The following is a 25,844-nucleotide window of genomic DNA, read 5'->3' as shown; positions in this document are numbered from 1 at the left end:
TTTTTACTGCCTTTTTTTGCAAGAAAGGATCCCCCCTAACTCACAGGGTGAGGATAGTGGGCACTATAAATGTTAGCTGTTATTATTTCTTATTTTGATGTTGTTTATCTAGCTCAGGGCTTCTTAAACTTTTTTCCTAGACGCAACCCCTTTTAGCCTAAGAAATTTTATGTGACCTCAGATAGATGTATAAAATTGGTATACAAATCAAACATTTATTAATAATAAATCATAAATATATTATAAAACAATTCTTTTATATATGTATAATTTTGCCATTTTTAAAGATGAAAGCAAATTTGCATGTTAATGAAATGGATGTGTTTGTTTAGTTTTATATAAAGAACTAAATTTTGATGGAATATTTTATGCCTTTTATTGTTGCCAAATTTTTCAAGACCTCCCCATTCAGTTACGTGACCCCATATGGGATCATGACCCATAGTTTAAGAAGCTTTAATTTAGCTGACCCTGTGTTCAAGGCCATTAAGAAACCATTTAAAACTTCAAAAAAAACTTTAGACAAGATATTTATGGATACGTTACATCCAATCTCTCCTTTCAGAAGAAGGCTTTGAAATATTCCAATCACTTATTTCCCTTAAATATTATGTTACCAGTATATTATTCTATTTCCTTTTTTACATCTATGCAAACTGGCTATGGTCCTAATATGATACCTTTTCCCTGTGGTTATTTAGGCAGAGAGGTAGTATAGTGTATACGATGCTGTTTCATCTACCAGAAAAACATCAACATTTGCCTATCTCCAAAATTCATTACAGGAAGTCATTCAAGGATCCAGAGTTACTGTGCAAGGATATGAAGAGTCTCTATGACTTATAGTCTACCCGGGACTGTCTACAAAGTACAGTCTGACTTTAAAACTAATTTCTGGTCTTCATCTCTCTTAAATCTGGGTGGAGTTTCATCCAACATTAAAGTTACTTACTTCACTTTCATGCCAAGATAGACTTGTTTCCTCTAATAGTCACAGTTTTATTTCCTCTTTTCTCCTCCTTCCTGCCTTCTCTACTTTCCATCTCTACCCCCTCTAATAAACAGATGTCCTTCCAAAATCTTTTGGATAGAACATTTTATTGTAATGGACATTTGGGTGAGTACTTCAGGAAATGATTACAAGAAATTTAAAACACTCTAGTCTTAAAGGGGTCTAATTTTTTTTTTTTTCATTTTTAAATGTTCCCAAAAGTGGACTGAATTTTGTCAGTTTTCCCTTTCTTTTTCCATATTATACCATAACCCCTGACAAGAACTCTCATAACTAAAAGACAGGAAGCAGAAGGGGAAAGATTTGGGGGCTTATATAATCTACAAATTCTACCCCTGTACAGTTTTTAAACACCTGCTCTGATGAGCTGAAAAACCAGGTTATATTTCCAACTTTCAATAGGTCCCATTTTCCCTAAACACTGAATTTGTTAAATTATATCTTTCTCTTTCCATGATAGTTTCAGAGTATACTCACATTTTAGCAAAATCAGAGATTTAAAAACAATAATTGGAAGTTATAGTTTTTGTTGAAAAGTAAGATTTATTAATACAGTAGAATAAATGATGCAGGTAATCCATAAATCAATTAACAAACATTTATTAAGCATTTGGAAAGCTAGATGGTACAGAGGATAGATCACTAGGACTAAGGTCAGGAAAACTGGAGTCTTCAGACACTTACTGTGTGACCTTGTTTGCCTCAATTTCCTCATCTGTAAAATGAGCTGACATCGTGAAAGGTACTAGAAACAAAATTTACAAGGCATGGTGCTAGGTAATGGAGTTGTAAAGACAAAAGTGACATAGTTCCTGCCCTCAAAGATTTATATTTCAATGGTAGTGGGGACTATGGGCACACACATTTATAGAGTTGAGACCCAAAATACAAAGGTCACTTTAGAAAAGATTATACCTGTAGCTGGCGGGGATTAGGAAACACTTGATATAGAAGGTAAGATTTTAACTGAATTTTGAAGCCAACTATGAGTTCCAAAGGTTACTAGTGAGAAAGAGGGTCTTGGGGACCATCTGAGCAAAGATAAATAGGTTGGATGCAACAGTGGATAGGCCAGGATTGCTGAATTTCAGCGTATGAGGTGGGGAATAATATATAAAAACATTAGAAATGTAGGAAGAGACCAGGAGGTGAAGAGATTTAAAAGTCAAAGTTTTGTTTGATCCTACAGGCAATAGAAAGACACTAGAGTTTGGGGAAAAGGAGTTTGCTATAGTCGGACCTACTCTTCAGTAAAATCACTTGGTGGCAGCTGCATAGAGTATGATTTGAGGCAAGGAACTTTCAGTTAATAAACATTGGAAAAAGTGCTGACCTTGTGCCAAACATTGGGGCAATATCTCCCAAAACTCTGGTGATTTTATTTTTACCAGGAGATTTTCTCTCAGCTACCCAGTGAAGCAGGTAGTACAACTATTTTGAATTTTCACTTCACAGCTCAGGTTCAGTGAGGTCAATTAATATGTTCTAATACAAACAGCTGTTATACATCAAGAATCTGAACCCAAGGCCAGCATGTTTTTTAATTTTCTTCTTAGAGAATCCATCAATACTTTCAAGATGTTCCTTAAATACCTCCTTTTCCACAAAGCTTTTCCTGATGCTCCCAAATGCTAGTACTATCTTACTCAAGTTATTATTTATTTGTGTTTATTCACATTTTTACATATTTACATTTTTACATATTTATTCTGCATATGCTTATCTATTTATATTTTGTCTCCATCAACAGAATGGAAGCTTCTATAGAGTAGGGATTATTTCATTTAGTAAGTGACTATATGCTAAGCATTGTAGCATATAGTCACTTACTAAATGATCTTTGAATGATTATACTATGGATACCATGTGCCATTCTCTGAAAAAAGGAGGAAGAAAAAATTCCTCTATTTCTCCTTTTATATCTTCTGAATCCAAAATTATGCTTTCTCCCATCTGTCTCTAACCACAGAGAAAGTAATTAGTATCTAAATAACTGAGCAATGGATAGGACCAGTATAAAGCACTCAAAGTACCCTTTATTGATAATTTGAAGTAAATAGCTCAGTCAAATACTGAGCTATGGACAACTTTCCAGGATACAAAATAGCTTTGGGTAAACAGCTCTTCTTTGTAGCATTGTTTACTATATGGATTATGTGAAACAGGTCTTAGGAGAACTGGGCTCTGCTCTTGGCTCTGCTGGGTACTAGATGTATGACTTTGGCAAGTCATTTACTCTAATTGCAAAAATCTGGAGGCTTGTGGTCATTCCCACCTTATCTTTGACCTTTCTGCAACTTATAAAAATTATTGTCCACCCTCCCCTATTGGAAATTCTCCAAGAGCATCAGCAACTTTCTTGATTCCTCTCCTATCTCTGACTACTCATTTACTGCATCCTTTTTTTCTTCACTGATCCCTTTGTGTCATTATTTCACAAATCCATCCTTGACCGGATTTTTTCTATTGATTGTTTAATTTCATTTTTTATGTTTCCCCTTTTATAAATCTCTACTTTCAGTCTCTTGAATATTCAGCTCTGCAAAACTCTATTCTGGGTCCCAATTTCTATTTAGAGTCCCAGAGTCTTATCTCTATGTGTGCCAACAGTTTATAACATTTACCTAAATGCCCTTCAGCATATTAGATTCAAAACATCATCTTTTCCCCTAACCCCATTTCTCTTTCTAACCTTAGTAGCTCTGTTTATGGTGTCTTTGGCTCCACAATTCACCCAGTCTTCTGTCTTCTTGAACTTAATCTTGACTCTTTCTTCTCACTCACCTATCATATCTATTGTGTTAATTACCTCTACAGCATCTTTTCTTTTTTGTTTTATTTCCCTCTATTACTGCCCTACTTACAAGTTCTTATCATCACACACAGATTTTCTCTGTCCCATCTATCCCACTTCCAAATTATCTTTCATATCACTACTGAAATATGATTTCTTAAGCATACATCTTGTCATTTCACTGCTTTAACTGTTGCCTCTCAGATAAAATATGAAGTCCACTGCCTGATATTCAAGGTCTTCCCCAATCAGATAACCTTACCTTGGTCCATACTTTTCTCCTCTACACGTTTTATATTACAACCAAAGGGTACCATTTCCTCTGCCCCTCAAATATGGACTGTACTTATACACCTCTGTAATTTTTTTTTCACAGTATTCTCAATACCTAGAATACCTTCTGTGCATATCTTTACCCACTTTTAAAGCCCAACTCAAATACCACCTTTTCTAGCAAGCCTTCCTTGATTATCCTTTTCCCTTTTGCTTTGTAACTCCACAATAAATTTATCTTATAATATCTTCTGTGATTGTTGTTTAGCCATTTCAGTTATATCCAACCATTTGTGACCCTATTTGGGGTTTTCTTGGCAAAAATATTGGATTGGTTTTCCATTTCCTTCTCCAATTGATTCAATGGATCCATTTTGTCAGGCAGTCAGAAGTTAAGAAAATTGCCAGGATCACATAGCTAGGAATAATGCATTAATGTTGTTAGGAAGGTGTTCCCCATTTTTACAGATAATAAAACTGAGGTTATGAAGTAACTTGCCCAGGTTTACACAGTTAAGTATTGGAGATTCAATAAAATAATATGTACATACATTGCTTTGCAAACCTCAAAATGCCATTTAGTTACTAGTTGCTATTAATTATTTCTTTTATTGGTAAAATATTTGAACATGCAATTCCTTTGTTAGTAGTTTAGTAGCCTCTGCCCATTTTGAAGGACAATGCATCTTTGAAGTCTTAAGAGTAAATCTGTATGTCCATTTCATCCAAACATACATACACACACGTACATGTTATAAGGAAATCTTCCTGCCAAACTTTAGAAGGCACAAGCCAGAAATCCCACAACCTGAATTATATTCTTTACTCTTAGAGATTTAATTCTGGCCCTTCCTTTCTCCAATTTAATTCCTTCTTTCCTCCATGGCATCACACCCCACAGAGGTATGAATGAGACTTGGTTGCTGCTTTTGCTCTTAGAAAGGTTTCTAGTCTGGTTTCCTTGTTATTTGCAGCTAATGTAGAGAAGGGGAGCAGCAGGGTTGCTCCTTGTACTGAAGAACCATAATCCTATTACACCTACCTTGAATCTTTCACATTAGCTGCCTTTAAAGTGGGATGATGGATGGAGGTGACTGAATTGACTTTTAAATCCTTAAGGGTCCTTCTTCCAAAATCCTCATGTGTAAGTCAAGTAGTAAATTAGGCTCCCTACTAAGAAGGCCTTGGCTGCATTAGAGACCTTGCTATTGAGCTTTGTCCTATAGGTATGTCCCCATATGAGGCCTGTACATTCTAGGTCCCACCATGTCACATTAGATTGGCATGTGATTATGTCTTTTGTTGGTGATCCTTGGCAGGGCCTAAATATACATACTTCGTACTGGATCTTAGGTCTTTGATCACTTTATGGAGAATGAACTGGGAAATGAAAATCCAGTTGAATTTCAGTACCATAGCTTTTGGGTTACATTGCAACCATTGAAAAAATGAAGAGATCTAAAATGCATTCTTGTCTACATAATTCTCCATCTGTCAACATTTCCATAAAAGTCTATATAAAATATGTTAAAAATCTAATTAAAGTATAAAAATTATAGCATGTATTAATTCATCTTTAGTCATATAAAGACTTCAAAAACATTTTATTACCATCTTTATGTTTTTTTATATTACAGCAATAGTCAGACTAAAACAAGTGAAACAGCAATAGAATTTTTGTTACATTTGACATTTATAGTTATCTGGCCTTTGGATTCCATGTTGATCATGGCATTTATTATGTAATTATATTGTTATCCTGGTTCAGCTCACTCCACTCTGCATCAATTCATATTGGTCTTCCTATATTTCTTTGAATTCTTCATGTTCATCATTCCTTATAATACTATAATATTTCACTGTATTGACTATCATCCTTAAGATAAACCAAATTCAGAGATATAAAAAGAAATGCTTCTTTTAGCATGAATAAAAATTCATCTTCAAATGAAAAGGAAATAAATTTAATAATAATAACTATAGCTACCAGTTATATAGCATTTTGTTTGCAAAATATTTTACAAATATTGGCTCATTCTATCTTCCTTCTCAAATCATTATTACTCCTTGTTCATTTCTCCTAGAATCTCCCAATCACTTCTTTCTCCTCCCCTCTGAATAATTCTAGAGGTCCTCTTCTCAGAAGTAAAGGGAAATATGGGAGGTTTTCACAAAGATTTTGATCTTTTAAATCAAATAATGATCACCATTATTTTTATTATTACTCTGAAAGATTAACAAAGGATCTCAAGGAATCACGGTTGAACAAATGCAACTCTAGTTAAAGATTATCTCAATTACCTTTGTGCTTCTTCAGGTTTTTGTTGATAAAGAAATTATTTTTACATCTTGAAGTAATCAGCTTGTCATGTGGAAGGTGGCTTTCCATGCTGAATATGAAAGATAGCATGGGAAAAAAAATAAGGTACCAGACCTTGTATCAGGAAGTCCTGCATTCAAATCCTACTTCTCATACACTTAGTAGCAATGTAACCTTGGACACTGACTCAGCTCTGAGTACCTCAGTTTCCTTCACTGGGAAATGAGGGTACAGGAAGTGATGGCCTTTCATGTGGCTTCCAGCTTTAAATCTATGGTTTATGGCCCTGGGTGTTTTCTTTTTTTAACACAAAGGAAAAGAAGAGGCTGATTTTTTTTTTTTTCATTTGATTTATTTCATTTCCTTCCACCAACAAAACATATTTACTTCAACAGTTCCTTTAGGAATTGTAATGACATAAATCTCTCTCTGTTGATTTCAATTTAATGAAAAGAAATTCCCATCCACTTTACTGGCTTGTAAATCTATTTCCATAACAGCATATTTCAGTCCACTCAGACTTTTTTAATGTGTTCTTTCCCTTCCTCTCTTTTTTATGTTTTTCCCTTGCAGACCAGGACAGAGGACTGTAGATGATCTCGAGATTATCTATGAAGAACTGATTCACATTAAGGCCTTATCACATCTTTCCACTACAGTAAGTTGCCTTTTCAAGTCAGTAAGATTCTTGAGTCAACCAAATCGATCAGAGGATGATGTATGTGCCCTTTGCTGCCTAAGACATTTTAAAAATCATAATATTAATATTTCATTGCTGCAATTGTTCCTACTTCATTTACAAAAGCAGTGCATGTTAATACAAGGAATTGGTCAATAAATGAACAAGCATTCATTTACAAATGCCTAGTGTGTGACAGGCTCTGGGCTATATCCTGGAGATACATGAATGATATAAATTTCTCAAGAAATATATCTTACATTTTTAAGGGTAAGGTCATAAATACATATATGTGTATGTACAGAAAAATTACAAATAAATAGAATAGTTCAATTCAAGTTGGAGAAATATAAATTCAGCACTAAAAATAATGCCACAAGAGAGCAAATATAGTCTGGTAAAGTCCAAAGCACTCAAAAACTTGATTATTTAAAAAAATGTAAGCTTCATGAAGCCGGAGATTTGTCTTTTGACTTGCTTTTGTGAATATAAAACTCTGTAATCAGAACTCAGAACAGATCTTGGCCCACAGTAATAGCTTAATAAATGATAGTTGACTGGCTTTTAAAATGGCTCTTGTAAGAGTTTGAAGAAAGGAAAGGAAAATTTGCCCTGAAGAAACAAGCTGCGGAGTATAGGATGAAAGCAGTCACTGGACCAAGAAAGCTTAAGATGAGCCTCACAGAGAAAAGCCTACATAATTAAAATTAGCCTGCCTTTTCTGAATTTTCTCCTTTCTTTCTTTTAGGTAAAAAGAGAGTTAGCCGGAGTTCTCATCTTTGAGTCCCATGCCAAAGGAGGGACTGTATGTAAGTGAGAATCCCTTGTTGAAGGTGCTGACTAGTTAGAGATTCTAAAGCCCACACCCAAGAAGCTGAACTGGCAGTGGAGTCCAGTGGCCATTTGGGGAAGAAGGGAGGAGTGGTACAGGGAGCTTTTTCTATTTCTGGCTCTCAGCTTGAATAATGAAGATGCTAAAGCATTTGGCCTACAAGTTGCTCTCACTTCCTATCCAGACTGGCTACAGAAATTGTGAATGATGTCTGAAGCATGGGGGAGGATTGGGCAAGTCATCTCAGTGATTCTTTTATTGTGGCTGTTCAGTTGTATAAGACTCTCAGGGATCCTGTTTGGAGTTTTCTTGGCAGAGATGTTAGAGTAGTTTGCCATTTCCTTCTCTAGCTCATTTTACAGATGAGGAATGAGGCAAACAGGGTCAAGTGGCTTATATAGGGTCACCTAGTAGGAATATGTATCATGGGTGGTATTTATATCCAGGTTATCCGGGATTTGAGAATGGAATTTTATTCACAATGGAAGGGGTTTTTAACCTTTTTTAACCCTTTCTTTTTATGCGAAAACTCATTAGCTAGTCTGAGGAAGGCTAAGGATCACTTCTCAGAATAATATTTTTAAAGGCATAAATTTCCTTATAGTTCTAATATTGTGACTCCATAGTTCTCCATTTGAAACCACATACAACTTCTCTCCTCCACATATTTCCATCCTTTAAGTTCTCTATGCCACAATTGTGTTGTAGAGATAATAGTCATATTACTGAACTACTGAAGGATAATTTGAGGAATGCATATTATAAGCCCAAAAGTTAGATAGAGCAGCCCAAAAATCTTAGGTCAGTTAAGATTCAAACTGTTCTAAAACTTTATATTTTATAAATATAAATATAAAAATATACATGAGCTTTTGAGTCATAAAAATTGAAGCTCAACAAGTCCTTAGACATGTCATCCAAACCTCTCATTTTCCAAATAAGGAAACTGGAAATGAGGGATATTAAGTGATTTTCTCAATTCACACAACTGTGATAAGGTTTTGAACTCAAATCTAGTGCCAGTAGAGTCAGGAAGAATTGAATTCAAATTTGATTTGGGTCAATTACTAGCTCTCTGACTGCACTTAAATCACTTACCCCCTTTGTGCCTCAGTTTTGTCATCTATAAAACAGGGATATTATAATAGCAGTTATCTCACAGGGTTGTTGTGAGGTTTAAATGAGATAATAATTGTAAACTATCTGGCACATAGCAAGAACTACAAATGTTAATTATTGTCATTGATATCACAATATAATGTTTACATTTTCTTCAAAACTGTACATTTAAAAAATTCTTTGGAGATATAGTGATTTTTCCTGCCTTACAGAAAACTAGTATCCATTTGGAAAATGATAGATTACTGGTAAACTGACATTTAATAAAAAAATAAATAATGAATGGATGAATAATAGATAAAAAGATAAAGGGCAGAACAAATGGAGAAATTTTTTTCTACCCTTCATATGTATTATAATTCAGCACACAAAAGCTGTATTTCATGGTTGTAAATATTCTTTTCTACCAATGCCAGTTGCAATCGTTCTACACCATGATAGCTGTTACATGAAAGCATTTTTACCTTTATAACTTTAACATGATCTGCTGGCCAATCTCCTAATGATGAGCCTCTCCAAACAGGTAGGCTGGCTCTCAGGTCATACTTGGTGGTCTATACTTGAAGTACTTACAGCTTGGATAGAACTTACTAGGTGTATATCCCTCTGGAAAAAAAAATAAGCAAATCATGGTCCCCAGGAAAAATTTGATCCATTGATAGTTTTTGTAAGGTCCTCAAGCTAATATATGTTTAAATAAAGTTTTTTGGCTTCATGCCATAATTAGCTAAGCCTTATTCTAGATAAGTAGTTACTAAGGTGAAAAATGTCTAGAATAGCATTTGAGAATTTATGACCCCCCCATACCAGAATAAGGTTTCAGAATAGGATGTTAGTAGAAGTCCAGGCATTATAGAAACATTTTATTTTAATATACTTGTATAGCTTAAAGTTTTCTAGTATTGCTTTTTTTCCCTTTCTGGAACAAATATATAATGTCAGGGTGTTGATTTTTCAAAATTATAATTGGATAAGCCTCAATTTATTTTTATGTACTTCTATTATTATTATGTCTTTTTCTTCTTTTCTACTTTTTTCTTGCAGTGTTTAACCAGGGTGAAGAAGGTACCTCCTGGTATATTATCCTAAAAGGATCAGTGAATGTAGTCATTTATGGCAAGGTATTTTCCCCCCTTTTTTTGAAACCTTAATATGCTCCATTTGCTGCTGTAATTGTAAGAATTAACACTAAAGTACTAGCATTGAGCTTGCAACAACACTGTTATCTGATTTAATAAGGAGAATATAGCTTCTCTTATAGAAATGATCCCACTTTATCATAGTGCTGTATGGTATTATCTTTTCTGGTGTTCTCCTCCCTGTTGATTATAGTGTATGAATTTCTTAAGGTAAGTCCTAGACCATGTGAATATAGCTCAATGTGGTTTTTTTATCTGTTGGAGGAAGCTAATCCAAAACAGTGTAGAAAGGAAAATGAAACTGAATTGTTATGACACACTCTCCCTCAAGAATCCTGAGACAAGTAGAACCCAGCAAAATGGATATTCTTGTGGTTGGAGACCAGATGGACTAATGGGGCTCAGAGGGGATGGGGATGAGGGGGGGAGTTTTCCTGCTCTAACATTTCCCTTAGAATCTTCCATTGTGTTTAGGGAGTGGTGTGCACCCTCCATGAGGGAGACGACTTTGGGAAGCTAGCCCTGGTCAATGACGCGCCAAGAGCTGCCTCCATTGTTTTAAGAGAAGATAATTGCCATTTCTTAAGAGTGGACAAAGAAGACTTCAATCGTATCCTAAGGGTAAGTGAAGAGCAGGCCCCTGACAGTGGGAAATCCTATCTTTGTTTGGTCATGAGGAATTCCTTCCCCCCAAAAAAACACATGTATGTTTTGAATCTAGATCATCATACTTTGAGAAGTAAGTACTCTGAGAACATGGCTCTGTCAACGAATTCAATCACATTTTGAAAAAGAGAGAGAGAACAAATTTAGAAAGGTAAAGAGAGAATGATGGAAAGATCTCCAAATCATTAAGCCTTAAGTAATCAGGATTAAAAGCCTCTGTCTTTTAAAATACTACATGTGAAGTAGGCAAGTAATTTAACCTGTCTGGCTACACTTAGCTTACCTTTAAAATAAGGTACCCAATGCAGGATATTTGTTTCATGTGAATACAAAAAAAAATTCCTGTGTAAAAAATTATACAGATTATATATATATGTGTGTATATCTACATATATGTATGTTTACATATACATATATACACATATATATGTAAACATGCATATTATATATGAGACCACTAAGGGCCCTTCCAATTCTAGAATTCTAAACCTATAGAGAGTAACAAAAATGAAATCTTCACATAATAAGAAATAGTACATATAGTAAGGAGTATACTAGAACAAATTTGAACTGTCATGAGAGAGAACTGATGGTTAAATTTTCAATATGAGCATTTTAAAATCTGAAATCAGCAAAGGCTACAAATCAGAGCTTGATTTTATTATTTAGTTAACTGCCTAGACTTAAGAAAGTAATGAAGAAAATGTTAATAATGCAGATGAAACTTAAAAGTGTTTGCTTTTCTTCTCCTTTTGGAGTGACACTAATATTGACCAGTATACCCAACCTTGTCTTTAGTTCATCATCATCATCATCATCATCATCATCATCATCAATCATCATAACCATCATCAATCATCATAGCTAGAACTAACAGCACTTTAAGGTTTACAAAGCACTTTGCAAATGTTATCTCAATTTAGCCTCACAACAAACTGGAAGGTTGTTATTACTTCCATTTGGCAGATGTGGAAACTGAGACTAAATGACTTGCTCAGAGTTTAAGCACAGTGCTTGAGGCCAGTACTTTATGCTTTTTCTCCACTTGATAGAGATCCTTCCTTCTCCATCAGCTTTCTATATCTCAGTATTTCCTGTTTTTCAATTCTTTTCCTTTCATACAAAATAAAAAGACCCAATGTAAGATAATTCGTCCTTCAGCTTTACCCTCCATTCAGTACTCTCACTTCCTTCAATGCAAGACCCAGCATCTTTCTAATCTCCCTCCCTTTCCTTATCAAATCCAGGAAGTAATCTTCATCATTGAGGTCAGAAGTTCTTAACCTGAGATCCATTCATTTGCCTTTTTTAAAAAAGTAACTCAATTACTATTTCAATAAAACATTGATTACCTTTGTAATCCTGTGTATTTTATGTTATGCATTTAAAAACACTATTTTGAAAAGAATTTGATCAGTGGTCAACAAATACTTGCTAAACTCTTGCTGTGTTCCAGATCCTCTACTAAACATTGGTCCATGGGCTTCACCAGAATACCAAAGGAAGCCAATTGTGCTTTCTTAACATAGAAAAGGTTAAGAACAACTGATTTAATGACATGGAGCAGGACAGCACTGAGATACTGTAGGACTGTCCTACGGTCATAGAGCCATTATGTGGCAAAGGCAGAACTGGCTTTGTATTTGGTATTTGTCCACTATTCTGGAACTCAAACATTTTGGGGGATTATGGACCCCTGTGGCAGTTTGGGGAAACCAACTGACCCTCTTTTCAAAATGATATTTTCATGCATAAAATAAAAAGCCTTGAAAAGAAAACCAATGAGTGAAATATAGTCATTAAAATATTTTAAAACCAAATTTGTAATTCCCAAGCAAAGAATCTTTTTATTATGGCAAGCTAGCTTTCCTCTATCATTATACCAAATTAGTTGAGTGTGAGTCTCCACTGCAGACTTACTCCAATACAGTGTCTCATCATTGCATGAAGGCAATCCTGAGAACACAAGCTCTGGAAGGCTTAGCACACTGACAGTCAGTGTCTGCTGCCCAGTAAATGCCCATCAATGCTCTCTGCATCAGGAATTTGGCCACTAAGTAATGCATTTATTGGCCAATGGATGCCCATCATATAGATTTTAAAAATTGAAAATGCTCCTTAGGCTTATGGGTCTTTTTTCTCTTTCTACAATTAAGATGCTTAAATGGGAGTGGTAGGATAAGGGAAGGGAAATTTGAGAATTAGTTTTTAACTAGTCCTAAAAATCAGTTTATCTGCTGGTACTCTCAATGTGGGACAGCTAGATGGCACAGCAGATAGAGCACTGGTCCTGGAGTTGGAAAAACTCATCTTATTGAGTTTAAATCTGACCTTATACACTTCCTAGCCATGTAAACCTGGAAAGTCACTTATCCCTGTTTGCCAGAGGTTCCTCATCTTTAAAATGACCTGGAGAAGGAATGGCAAACCACTTCAGTATCTCTGTCAAGAAAACCCCAATGGGGTCTTCATGATACAACTAAAAATGACTGGACCATAACAACAACATTCTCAATCTGAGATCGTTGCCCATCAGCCAGCAAGTTTACAGATTGCTTGGTGTTAGGAGCCCTAGTTTCCAATTCTGACTCAGTCATTTACTACCTGTGTAACTCTTGGCAAATCCTTTAACTTCTCAGGGCTTCAGTTTCCTCATTTGTAAAATAAGAGGTTGGACTAGATATAACCTAAGATCCTTTCAGCTCTTTTAATTGGGATTCTCACAAGCCCCAACTGGGTGTCTGAAGCGTTTCAATTATTTTTGTCATTTTCTAATTAAATGGAAGCATTGGTATGTGGTGTGATTTGTATTTCTAGGACGTTGAGGCGAACACAGTCAGACTTAAAGAACATGACCAAGATGTGTTGGTTTTGGAGAAGGTTCCAGCAGGAAACAGAACTTCTAATCAAGGAAACTCACAACCTCAGCAAAAGTATGTTTTCATCCAACTTGGCAGTTGTCAGGCAATGATTAACATTTGCACATGAGAACATCATTTCTATAATAGCACATTCCCCTCAGTGAAAGATTGATGGGCCATATTGCTTTTCTTTTTACCATATATGTGTGTGTACATATATGTGTTCATACATTTTTACTATAGACTAAATCACACATCTTATAAATCATAATATATCCATTTTTCTCTGTGTATGAGGTCTTGTGTTATTTGAAATCATTCTCTAAAGAATATTGCTTACACTAAAAGTTTTTACACTTTGAAAATACTTTAGAGGGGTAGCTTTGAAGAAGAAGAAGGTGGGGGAGAGAGAAGAGAAGAAAGGATATTAACATCCGACCAGTAGGTCCCTGCACAATAGGTAAAAATGGTTGGACTCAGAAATGTGAGAATGAAAAGAAGCAACAGAATGGATGGCTAGAATTAGAATTCAGTATTTAGAAATTAGCATGCTGAACATAGGACAGTAGGTGTCAATGATTTTCATCAACATCCACTTGCCTGTTAAATTCAAAACTTCATTTGATTCTTATTCCTCTCACCTTCTTTCTGACTCAGAGTCTTTTAAAAATAATGTTTTAATTCTGCTTTTATCTGCATCTTCCTACACAAGATGTCTATCAAATGTTTCCTTTGTGGGGTTATAGGACATGTTTGGCTTCTTAGTAGTCTCTGTAAACTTATTTATAGAGAATCTTAAACTATTGCTCCAAAAATTGAAATGAGATATTTTAATATGGAGATTACTATTTAATTTTTGAATGAAAGCAAATTCATGCAAAAACCAGGAGAAATAGCACCAAATCCTGACATGGTCAGAGAGATGAATTGTAAATATTTTCATAGCAAGATGACCAAATAGGAATCATAGAGTCACAGAAAGCTTAGAGAAGAAACTTTCAAATTCATCTAGTGTCATCTCTTCATTTGTAAGATGAGGAAATAGAGGCTTAATGAGATAAAAGTTTCCTTAAGTTCTTACAGAAGAACAAGGACTAAAACTAGGAAATTCAGGTTCTGACAAAAAAAAAAAAAAAAACATAAACAAGCTCTAAAACAAAAAATATGTATCTTCCAGCCCTCTCTAATACATGCAAGCCATTATAATAGCATTACTAGAATGTAAAAATGTCATTATAAATTTATTTTTAAGTGTTAGGAGTAATAGAGGAGTTATTTCTAAATTATGGACATCTCTATAGTTAAATTACCAGCCTGTTAAAATAAAGATAAAAGTCCATATCAAACTCAAAGCATAAAAATGAGAAACTATGGTATATATTTGATCAACTTCAACCTGACTCATTTAAACTATCTTTTGATGCCCTCAAAATGGGAAATGGATAAAAGAAAAGACATGGGCACTACCATTATGTTTCCTAACCAAGTTGAACAATGTAATCAATTGCCACAACAAGGAAGCTAAAGGAGTCTAATTCTAGTTCCTTGAAAGCAGAGATATTTCAGTCAAGAACACCAAATTAGACTAGACCTGCAACTGCTGTCAACAGTACTGTTTCATAAAATAACAAGGGAAAATGAAGTAAAAATCAAAGGAATCTTGATGAGAATAAACTTAGCTGATGTACCTCCTTGACAGTGAGACATAAGGCTGGAAGAAGAAACACAAATAAATAATATATAGAAAAGATATGTAAAGATTTTATAACAAGCCCTTTTCTCCATCAATTACAGTGGAGCCACCACATTTGGACTCTAACACCACAGTCCCTGATGGACTTCATGAAATGGCAATAAAGAAAAGAAAGATAAGAAAAATGGCTGAACTAGACCAAATATATAGCAAGAGGTCTGTGCTGAAGATGACAAAATTTTTTGATTGTTAGGTGATGATTCTAAAAAGTATTTAAAAGAGAGGAGACTAGAAAAGGTTTTTTGCTATCACCTAAAAAAGTTATCAAGAGAATATTAATAGCTACTCAACCATTTGCCTCCTTTGTCATCTCTGCAAGTTTTTTAGGAAAATATATGTTGATCAAGAAAATCCTGAACAGATAATGTTCTGTAGCAAACAATATTTTTATAGTCATTGTAATGAATATAAGATGTACTGTTTATTTCTTAATGACTATAAAAATGCATTTGATTTTAGGCTCTCCTTAAAAGAAAATTCATATATATATCAAAATCATACAAGATTCTTTGAAGTATCTAATATCAGAAATAACTTTGATAATCCACTATTATCAATATCAAACAAGTCATAAAGCAGGGATACAGCACTCACTAAAGATAGCTACAACTTTCATTGGTGGAAGATGATTATCACAGAGTCCAAATGGAGATGTATTCCTTAGATGATAGGATATTTTAAGCGTTCCTATTTGTGGATTACATTGAATTAAGTATACCTTGCAGAGATTCCTCAAAAAGTTCATAGTAATTTTTTTTAAAGTTGTAACCATGTACATAGGGAAAAATCAAGTGAATAAAGATTTCTTGTCATTCATAATGATAATTCATTTGGGTGGATAGCTGATAGAGCTGTTCCATCAGTATCTATATAATAGACAGTGTCATATATATGAACCCAGGAGGACAGCAGCCTGAATTATCTTTGGGAAATTGTACAGTAGTACAAAGGTAGCTAGGTGGCACAATAGATAGAACATCAGTCCTGGAGTCATAAAGACTCATCTTTCTGAGTTCAAATATATCCTCAGATATTTACTGATTGTGTGATCCTGTATGTTTGTCTTAGTAGGGATAGCAAGTCTCCAGGCCAGGAAGATCCTCCTGTGACACAAACTGACTGGGTAAAATAATTTAAGCTCTCAGAACTCTAGGATATAGCTATAAATTGTCGAGACGGTGCCAACTTTTCTTCATAAAGGGAATTTCTTTTGCCAAAAATTTCTTACATTAGTGAAATCACAGAACCAGGCTCTAACCTTATCTTTTTAATAATCTCAAACTTCCTCAAGAAACAAAGGCCCATCCTATAACTACTAATATTCTTCCAGTGATTCTGTATGACTTCAGGATTCCCCTATCTCCAAAAAATTAAAATCTGAGACCTACCCAAAGGGCAATCAAGAGGTACATGATGGCTATGAACAGGTTGTAATACATTACAAATGAAGAACTGTTCAAGAGAAGTGAGGTGAAGGACACTCATCAGAAAGATGCCTGAGAAGGAAAAGCCAGTCATTTGGCAAGAGCACAAGATGACTGAGGGGCAGGCCAAGTGTTCCATTGGTACCCATGCATCATCCAGAGATCTTGAAGAAGGACTAATCCAGAATACTGGGCAACCCCTTTTGGAGGATTTATGGGAATATAGATCTAGGGTCATGTAAATTGAGAAGATTCATAGTTGTCTATCAGAGAGAACACACAGATCTTCTGAGATATGGATCCAACAAAATGTCAGAATATTTTATTACCTATGCCTTCTTTGTTTTCAAGAAGTCCTTCCCTCACATATAGTCTTTGAATAAGCCTTGACCTCCCAGAGGATTAAAAGCAAAGGGACATTTTCTAATTGCATTGTTGGGGCTCCTGTCAGTTATTTTCTCCCAGATCTAAAAATAAAATTGAACCAACTATCCAAGATATTTTTACATTCTAGTGTGTTCTTTCATAATAATTCTGATGGCTCAGAGAAATCTTAACCATTAAACTTTTTACAAATGTATATAATGTTGGAGAGAGAAAATTCTATTCTCTGGAGCATATAGCTCTTTATTTTATAAGTCAAGTTATAGGAGATACCATGAAGTCTCAGGGCCTCTGGTGTAGTTAAAATCCAAAAGATACAATTTTTAAACCTTGAGTCCACATATATCTTTCCCTGCTTCTTCTAGATCACCACTATTTATCTTTACTTGAGGAGCAACTCCATATGTAGACATTAAGCTATGTTGGCAGCTTTCACACAATAGTATGGGACCCAAAGACCTTATAGTATCCCAAGAAGGCAATATTTTTTTGTTCCATATCTAAGGATCCCTTTACTGGTTATGTTAATAATTTTTTTTTTCTCTAAATACACAAATCATGAGCTTTCTAAAGCATGTTACATTATCCTCGACATCCAGTTCTATATCCTGACAATCTCTCTGTAGTTCAGTTCCTCACCTGCAGAATGAAGAGATTGGACTAAATAAGCTTGAAGGTTTTTCAAAATCTAATTCTATGATCCTACACCATAATTCTCTAACTTGTTTACCAGAGAAGCGAATCGTTATTTCAAGTCCATATGTTAAAAGTAGGCTATAATTTTGCTATCTTACTCCATTAAAAATGCATTCCTGAGAAAAAAAAAAGCCTTGATTTCAGTTACATTTACTTAAGGTCATCAAATCCAAACCTGTCATTCTATAAATGAGGACATATAACAGAGTAATTACATTATTTCCCAAAAGTAACACAAGTCATGAGTGTCTAAGCTAAAATTCAAACCTAGATTCTTCTTCCATTTTTGATGAAAGAATGAAGGCTAAGAACAGTATTTTGGCAGGGTGGGGAAGGAAATGCTCAGAATAATGGGAAATGAGAGGATGAGTCAATGAATAAGATGGAAGAGAAGTAAGAGAAAATTTGAATCATTAGAGAAATAGAATGCTATTTTTCCTGCTCTACTTTCTTATCCTTGGATGTGAGTCTACTATACAGATAGATGGATAGGTAGATAGATAGATATGTATGTATATATATATATATATATATATATATACACACACACATATGTATACATGTATGCACATGTGTGTGCCCTGTAGATTATATATGCCTACATTTATATAAAGATGTATGTACATATATATTATATGTTTATATTCATATAATGAAGCCCATCAGGCTCCCTACAAAGATCAAATCCTAAAAATCTAATTTCCTATTGGTCCTATGCAAATGACATTAATTAACTATTGTTAGCTATTAGCTGTTTTCCCCAAGCCAACTAATCACACTTTTGGACCTTAATGTACTTTGAAGTTCATTGCAGTACCCACTGAACTTCTTCAGTGATATTGTAAGCTGGGGTCTCTGTAGACAGGGCCACCAATTAGAAGGTGTGCTCATGGGCTGGGAATTGGCAAGATAAGTAAAGCATTTACTAAATGCCTAGGAGTTATCAGACACTGTGTTAAGTGCTGAGAATACAAAGAGCATGACAGTGCCTGTTGTTAAGGGGATTACAGTCTGATGGGGAACAACATGCAAACAATTAGGTACACATATATGTATAAATAATGTGTTAATGCATATGTATGTGAATGTTGATTATCTCCAATTTAGTGTATCTATGTATACTATGTATACCAAATATACTACATGTTAAATATATATTATATGTAGTATATAAACCTATACTCTATAAAATATGTATAGAAATATACACTATGCTATGATAACACATTACTCATTATTATACAACCCTTTTTTCTGCTTTAGAAAAAACTAACCACTTTTTTCTCCTTCTCCAGGTACACTGTGATGTCAGGGACTCCTGAGAAAATTTTAGAACATTTCCTAGAAACAATACGCCTTGAGCAATCTTTGAATGAAGTGACAGGTATGTGTTTTCGTAATTAGATACATCTATCATAAATCTTTATAGTATAGACCAGAGGGCAGTCTGATTTGTCAGTGATGAGCGGAATGTCATTGATGAATAGGACGGTAGGGAACGCTCTCTCTTCTGCTTCTCAGGGCCCTCTTCTCTTGGTTACTCCCAAACGAATGATTGCAGACTTCCTAGATTTGAACCATGGGTTTGAGAAGTTGCCTTGTACAGTTCAAGAAGAGTTGTTCTAATCAATGTAGATTCTCAAACAGCTTCACAGTGTAAGGAATATCACAGTATGATGGACTAGACTCCTAAGTGCCTTTAAGAGGTTAGTTAGCAAATGGATGAAGATCCTCTCAAGATTAGATTAACAGTTCAAAATGAGGAAATTTTGTCTTCTCTGTATTACCAATTTATTAAATGATTTCATTCAGGTTACTTAATCTTCTTAGATCTTTGTGCTTGGTGCCAAGAGCAGTCTACTTATTAAGGAATATGGCACATTGGAAATTTGGAGCTAAAATACTTACGTTAAAATGTGTCTTTTCTTCTTACTATCTTAGTGACCTTGGACCAATTATTTAATTTCTTAGAGGCAATTTTACCAACTACAAAATGAGGGGGTTAAAGTAGATAATTTCTCAGGTCCTTTCTAGCTTTATGATCTTGTGAATTCATATTTTTTCAAAGAACATTAAATTGTGTAGATGCAAGTTACTTGCTAAAAATTATAGATTTGTTACAAAGCTCTTTATGATTCCAAAGTACATTTCCAAAATTAAATTTCCCAATATCTTTGTAGGATGAGATATTATTGTTATTGTTTAACTACTCCAAACATCTTTGCTACTTTTTATTTCTCTCTCCTATTCCATTTTCTAATTTTCGTTGGATGCTTTGACACTCTATTCATACAAGTTAAGGGGGAAGTTACAGGATAGAAAAAGCATACCTGCTGTACTCCAGATCATATAGCCTTTTAAATAATTCTAATCAGGACAACTCAATTATCAGAGATATGTAGGTCAATATTTCAAAATTTTATGATTTCATCAGAGTACTCTTCCCACCCCCAAATCATTGAGGAGAATCATACTTTCTCCATAACTTCCTTACTATGTGGCTTTCCAGAGTTGCTCTGAAAAATATATCATTCTAAAATACAAACTGATGCTGAACTTAGGCTAGAACTTGTACATCCAATTCATCCCCAGGTCTGAACTCAGAGCCTTTCCAGCACTGTAAGGATCCACTGGCAAGGCTTTTGAGAATTTTTAAAGATGACCTTCATGTCAGGAAGAGGTATTAAAGTGGATAGGATATCAGAAGCATTTCAGTTATATATCCAAAAAATACTTCAACCTTTTCCTCTCTAATTTGGCCTACATATGTATGTATGCATGTATACACAATACACACATATGTATAAGCTTTATGTTTGTGTGTATACATTCGTATGCACATATACATATACATATATAAATAGACATATGTATGAATGTATATTTGTGTGTCTGGGGAGGGAGTGTAACTAAGAGGTATGATATAAATTATTGGACTTGGGAGTCAATAAATCGAGAATGCAAACTCTGTCTCACGTATTTGCCAGGTATTTGACCCTGGGCAATTAAGTTAACCTTATCTACCTCAGTTTCCTCATCTGTAAAAACAAGTATAATAATGACAATACTTATCTTACAGGGTTCTTGTGAGGATCAAATAAAATAATGTAATAAAGCTCTTTGTAAACTTCAGATTGCTATATAAATGTTAGTTTATATTCTTAGCTATATTTCTGTATATTTGATTGTTTTATGTGTTCATGAGTATGTCTTATTCTCTCAGTTTGATACAAAACACAGACCTCTACATAATCTGAATATTGACAGAAAAGAAAATTTTTGTTTACATTGGCAAGTCTCTTATCTAAGAAGAGATCTGGAAGGTTTTTACTGTCTGGGGAAAAAAAAAAAAACATAGTGCCTTTCCTTTTAAGGTCTGCTCTGAAGGGACTGTTATTTTAAGGAAACTGGCTTTTACTGACTTTTTAAAAACAAAATGTAGAAGTCAAGAAATTAATCTATTTTGTAGTCATTACATAAATCATTAGCCCTCTCCCCTTCTCCTCCCCACCAAAGAAAAGATATAGAATGTTCTCATTGATGTTAGGTTTCTGATTCCATTCTTCCAAAGTAGGAAAATTCTATATAAAGTATAGCTGCTCTAATTTAACATTTCAATATCCTTTTTTGGGAAAGCTTTGGTATTGGGCCAGTATTACAAGCAGTAAACAGTTTAGGAAAAGCTAAGTCCCATAATTATTTCTAAAATAAAGAACTGTATATAACAAACATATATCCCAATGTGCTGAAGAACTGGGTTAAGAAATGGTCTAGGCTGTCATTCATTCATTAAGTCAGTCAGCATACAATTACTAAATACCTACTGAATGCCAGGCATAAACATCTATTAAATCCCAAGCAATAATCTGAAAAATGAAAGTGAGACTTTTTGTAATTTTTTTTGCTGTAGTTTGTCAGTTTTTAAAACTTTGTGTCAATATTTATTCCTTGCATATTTTGATGATATTTTAAAACTGTGTGTCTAATCTGAGAAAGAGTACCATTGTATTCCATTCACACAATGCAACTAGCGTATTCATGAATCAGACAATAATTCTGAATACATAAATAATAATAATACTAAATATGAACTCCATTCTTCCTTTTTGCCTAGATATTGTCTAGATTTACATAAATAAATTTTTTCATCATTTAAACTTTGGCCTAGATTAGATAATAAAATTATGACTTGAATAATTATTAAATATAAAGATTTACTATGTATTTCACTGATCTCCTAATGCTCTTACACATTTTCTCAATGATCTCATTATTTCCCTTGGATTCAATTATCATTTTTTATATACAGAGAGTTCCAAAAGATTTAATGCAATTTTAAATTCTGATGGCCTATAACTGCACTAAGATTTTTGGGACTCTCATTAATATTTAAACACATCATATACACATTCATACCTATGTATCCATCTCTGTGTATATATAATGCATGTATTATATCTCAACTGTGGGTCAACCGGAACCTTTTGTTTCTTCAGCAGGTTCTTGATAAATACTTAGTGGATTTGGGGAAAATTGCTCCTAAGACAAAACAGAAAAACTATTTCTTTTTACTTGGAAAGGTTCTATTTGTCAATGTTAGAACTACCCTTATTGACATGGAGATAATTTAACAATTAGACCCTTTTCTTGGACCACATATTTTCTCTTGATGAAGCATGCAGCCAGCTTTCCTGATAGTTGAAAAAAAACCAATAATCATTAGTAAAATGATGCTATATTTATTAAGCTGTGGCCAAATCATTTGAATGAATGAAATACAACATTTTGGACAATTAATTTGATCAGAATCACCAACGTTTATTCATGTAGAGATTGAGAAGACCTTACAGGTCACCTAATTCAATCTGCTTCTTTTACACATAAGAAAATTAGGATCCAGGGAGGCTAAATGATTCATCCAATATCAAAGAGTTATTAAATTAAAAGGTAGAATTTGAAGTCAGACGCTCTGACTCTAAATTCAGAACTTTCCCCCCAGTATCACACTGCCTCCCCAATTCTTGGGCATCAAATGTAGGGGGTCGTTTTAGGGTTCTAAATATTAATTACCTGATCAAATAGCTTTGGAAACTCTGTATAAGAGATAATGGATAGGAAAGATGAGAAGTAATGGATCATAAGTATATATGTAATATGTAAATATTACATATATACAAAAATTATAACATTACATAATATAATGTATACTATATAATATGTTAATATTATATTATAATATGTTATATATATTACAGGAAGAGAGACACACAGAGAAAAGAAAAACAGAGAGAATTACATAGATGTATTTACTTATCTTCTCAGCTGTTAAGAAAGGATATTAAAAGAGTTGTAGAAAGATAGGTTCAGTGATTCATTACTGATGGGAAAGTGGATTGGTCCAATCATTCTGAAAAGCCTTTTGGAATTATGCAAAAGAAATGACTAGAATAGTCATAGTTTTTGACTCACAGGTCTTACTGCCAAGGATGAATCCTCAGAGTAGTTTATGACAAAAATAAAGGTCCTGTATGTGCCAAAATATTTGTGGCATAAGTTTTTGTAGTAGAAAAGTATTGGAAATAAAGTAGATGGCTATTTTTTATAAAAAGGATTATTGATGATGATGACAGTGATAAATGATGCTAACAATGATGATTAGCTGACATTCACATAGAATTTTAAGGTTTTCAAAATATTTTACAAAAATTGTTTAATTTTTATCCCCATAACAGGCTTGGGAGAATTTTTCTTGTTACTCAGTCATTTCAGTCATGTCCAACTCTTCATGACTCCATTTAGGGTTTTCTTGGCAAAGATACTGGAGTGATCATTTCCTCTTATCACTGAGGCAGTTAGATGCTGGGTCTGGAATCAAGAAGACTCATTTTCATGAGTTCAAATTCAGCCTCAGATGCTTACTAACTGTATGACTGTGGAGCAAGTCACTTAACCCTGTTTGACCCAGTTTCCTCATCTGTAAAATGAGCTAGAGAAGGAAGTGGCAAATCACTCCAGTATCTTTGTCAAGAAAACCCCATATAGGATCACAAACAATTGCATATGATTGAGTAACAACAATGTTAGGTAAGTTAGACAGTCTAGGGGAGTCATGGGGAGCACAACATTCATGTTTTCAAGTCTTGCTTCTGTGTTCCTCAGGTTTGTTCATTTATTCCTCCATTCATTCAACAATGGTTTCTTAAATGTTTGATATGTGCAAGATTCAGATCAAAGCAAAAAGGCTAGTGACTGCTTCTCAAGATATCCATGAACTGGGAATTTTTCTGCCTCCCAGGCCTATCCATGGAGCTGTAAAAAACTGCATCCAAAACAACTTTCTAAGAAAGATTGGAATAAAAGCTGCCGTTTACTTAGTATTTCTGGACCAAGGATAATTCTTTCTTCCTTTCTTCCTTCCTTCCTTCCTTCCTTCCTTCCTTCCTTCCTTCCTTCCTTCCTTCCTTCCTTCCTTTCTTTCATAAAAACTTAATTCTATTCTGTTTTTGTTTTTCCCCTTCAGATTCAGTTTTAAATGACTTCATCATGATGCACTGTGTTTTCATGCCTAATTCTCAGCTTTGCCCAGCTCTGGTGGCCCAATATCCTTTTATTATGAAAAGTCACTTCCCTTGAGAACTACCTTTCACAGAAAAGATTCACATCACCATGACACCTTCTGATCATCATCCTCTGGTAAGTAATGCCATCAAGTTGAGGAAAATCCATAGCTTTTCCCCCATCACAGAACTTTGGAGCCACCTACAATTACCTTAACCATCATGTACTAGGGGAATTCCCCAATTCCTTTATATAGATAAAAGATATTGATGATAATCACAGGTAAGAAGACATGCATGGACTGTGAGCAGTATGGCATCATACCTGGCACATAGTAGACACTTAAGAAATGCTTGTTGACTGATTGACTATCTATACAGATGAAGAAAGTACCATTGATCTACTATAAAACATGATTCCATTGATGTTTTGAAATACTATCCATTAACTTGTTTTATACATAATGAAAGATGGTGAATATCAGTGATTATACCAGAAGAAAATGGAAATTGAATTGAGAAGGAAGTATATGACTACATAGGTGTGGCAGAGAAAAGGCCAAAGAGAGAGAGAAAAACAGAGACAGAAACAGAGAGAGACAGACCGACAGACAGACAGAGAAATAGTGAGAAAGTGAGAGAAAGGAGGAGAGAGAAAGAGGGAGAGAAGGAGGGAGCATTTTAGGGGCAGTTTTCTAACTTGGTGATGTTATAAAGGACTGCAACCATATCATCCTCTGACATCCCTTCTATAGAAAGAATGACAATTCTTGGGTTCCTACAGGAAAGCTATGTTGCTGCTAATTTCTGACATGCTCAGATAGCCAGATGTGGACAAAAAAAACCTCCTAGTGTAGTATTTTTTGCCTTCTTATTTTAAGTTGTATATCATTGAGAAAAGTAGTCATATCAATTAGCCCACAGATACATGGTTATGTTGAGTTTATTATAATTCTTCTCTGTCCTTTTCAGATATTATTTATCAACTACTTTATCCTTTCACCAATTATTTTTTTATTCTCATATTGATTTTTAAAAACATTGTACATTTTAATAGTGATACTCGTATCTCATAGAAGACAACTTGGAAATGGTTATTATTTTAGGCAATTGCTTAAGATCTATTAATGGAGTTAGCTGAGATGCTGATATTAAGAACTCCCATATCCCAACCCTGAAATATGAAAGGGGTAATTTAATACTAGAACAACAAAATTTTGAAATTAAAAGCAAGTTGACTTTGGGTAGCAAAATGTGTTGAAGAGAGAATGGCTTTCACTGATATTCCTTGTTCCAAAGCAGTCCAATCATTGTTGACATGCATTTTTTTTTTCT

The 25,844-nt window shown here is 34.3% G+C and overlaps 1 protein-coding gene across 9 annotated transcripts in view; it reads left to right on the top strand.

Moving 5' to 3' along the window:
• RAPGEF4 (Rap guanine nucleotide exchange factor 4) overlaps window positions 1-25,844 on the top strand; it is a 339,342-nt gene that overhangs the window by 246,601 nt on the left and 66,897 nt on the right. For all 9 annotated transcript variants that reach the window (XM_031960444.1, XM_031960441.1, XM_031960446.1 and 6 more), the window contains 7 exons: window positions 6,973-7,057; window positions 7,827-7,887; window positions 10,074-10,150; window positions 10,643-10,789; window positions 13,652-13,767; window positions 19,248-19,336; window positions 24,473-24,551. In XM_031960444.1, coding sequence (XP_031816304.1) covers window positions 6,973-7,057; window positions 7,827-7,887; window positions 10,074-10,150; window positions 10,643-10,789; window positions 13,652-13,767; window positions 19,248-19,336; window positions 24,473-24,551 — 654 coding nt within the window. The remainder of the gene's footprint in view (window positions 1-6,972; window positions 7,058-7,826; window positions 7,888-10,073; window positions 10,151-10,642; window positions 10,790-13,651; window positions 13,768-19,247; window positions 19,337-24,472; window positions 24,552-25,844) is intronic.

Source organism: Sarcophilus harrisii, chromosome 3, assembly GCF_902635505.1.
Source record: "Sarcophilus harrisii chromosome 3, mSarHar1.11, whole genome shotgun sequence".
Taxonomy (NCBI): Eukaryota; Metazoa; Chordata; class Mammalia; order Dasyuromorphia; family Dasyuridae; genus Sarcophilus; species Sarcophilus harrisii.
The sequence above is the reverse complement of the archived record's forward strand: the minus strand, read 5'-3'. Positions and strand labels throughout refer to the sequence as shown.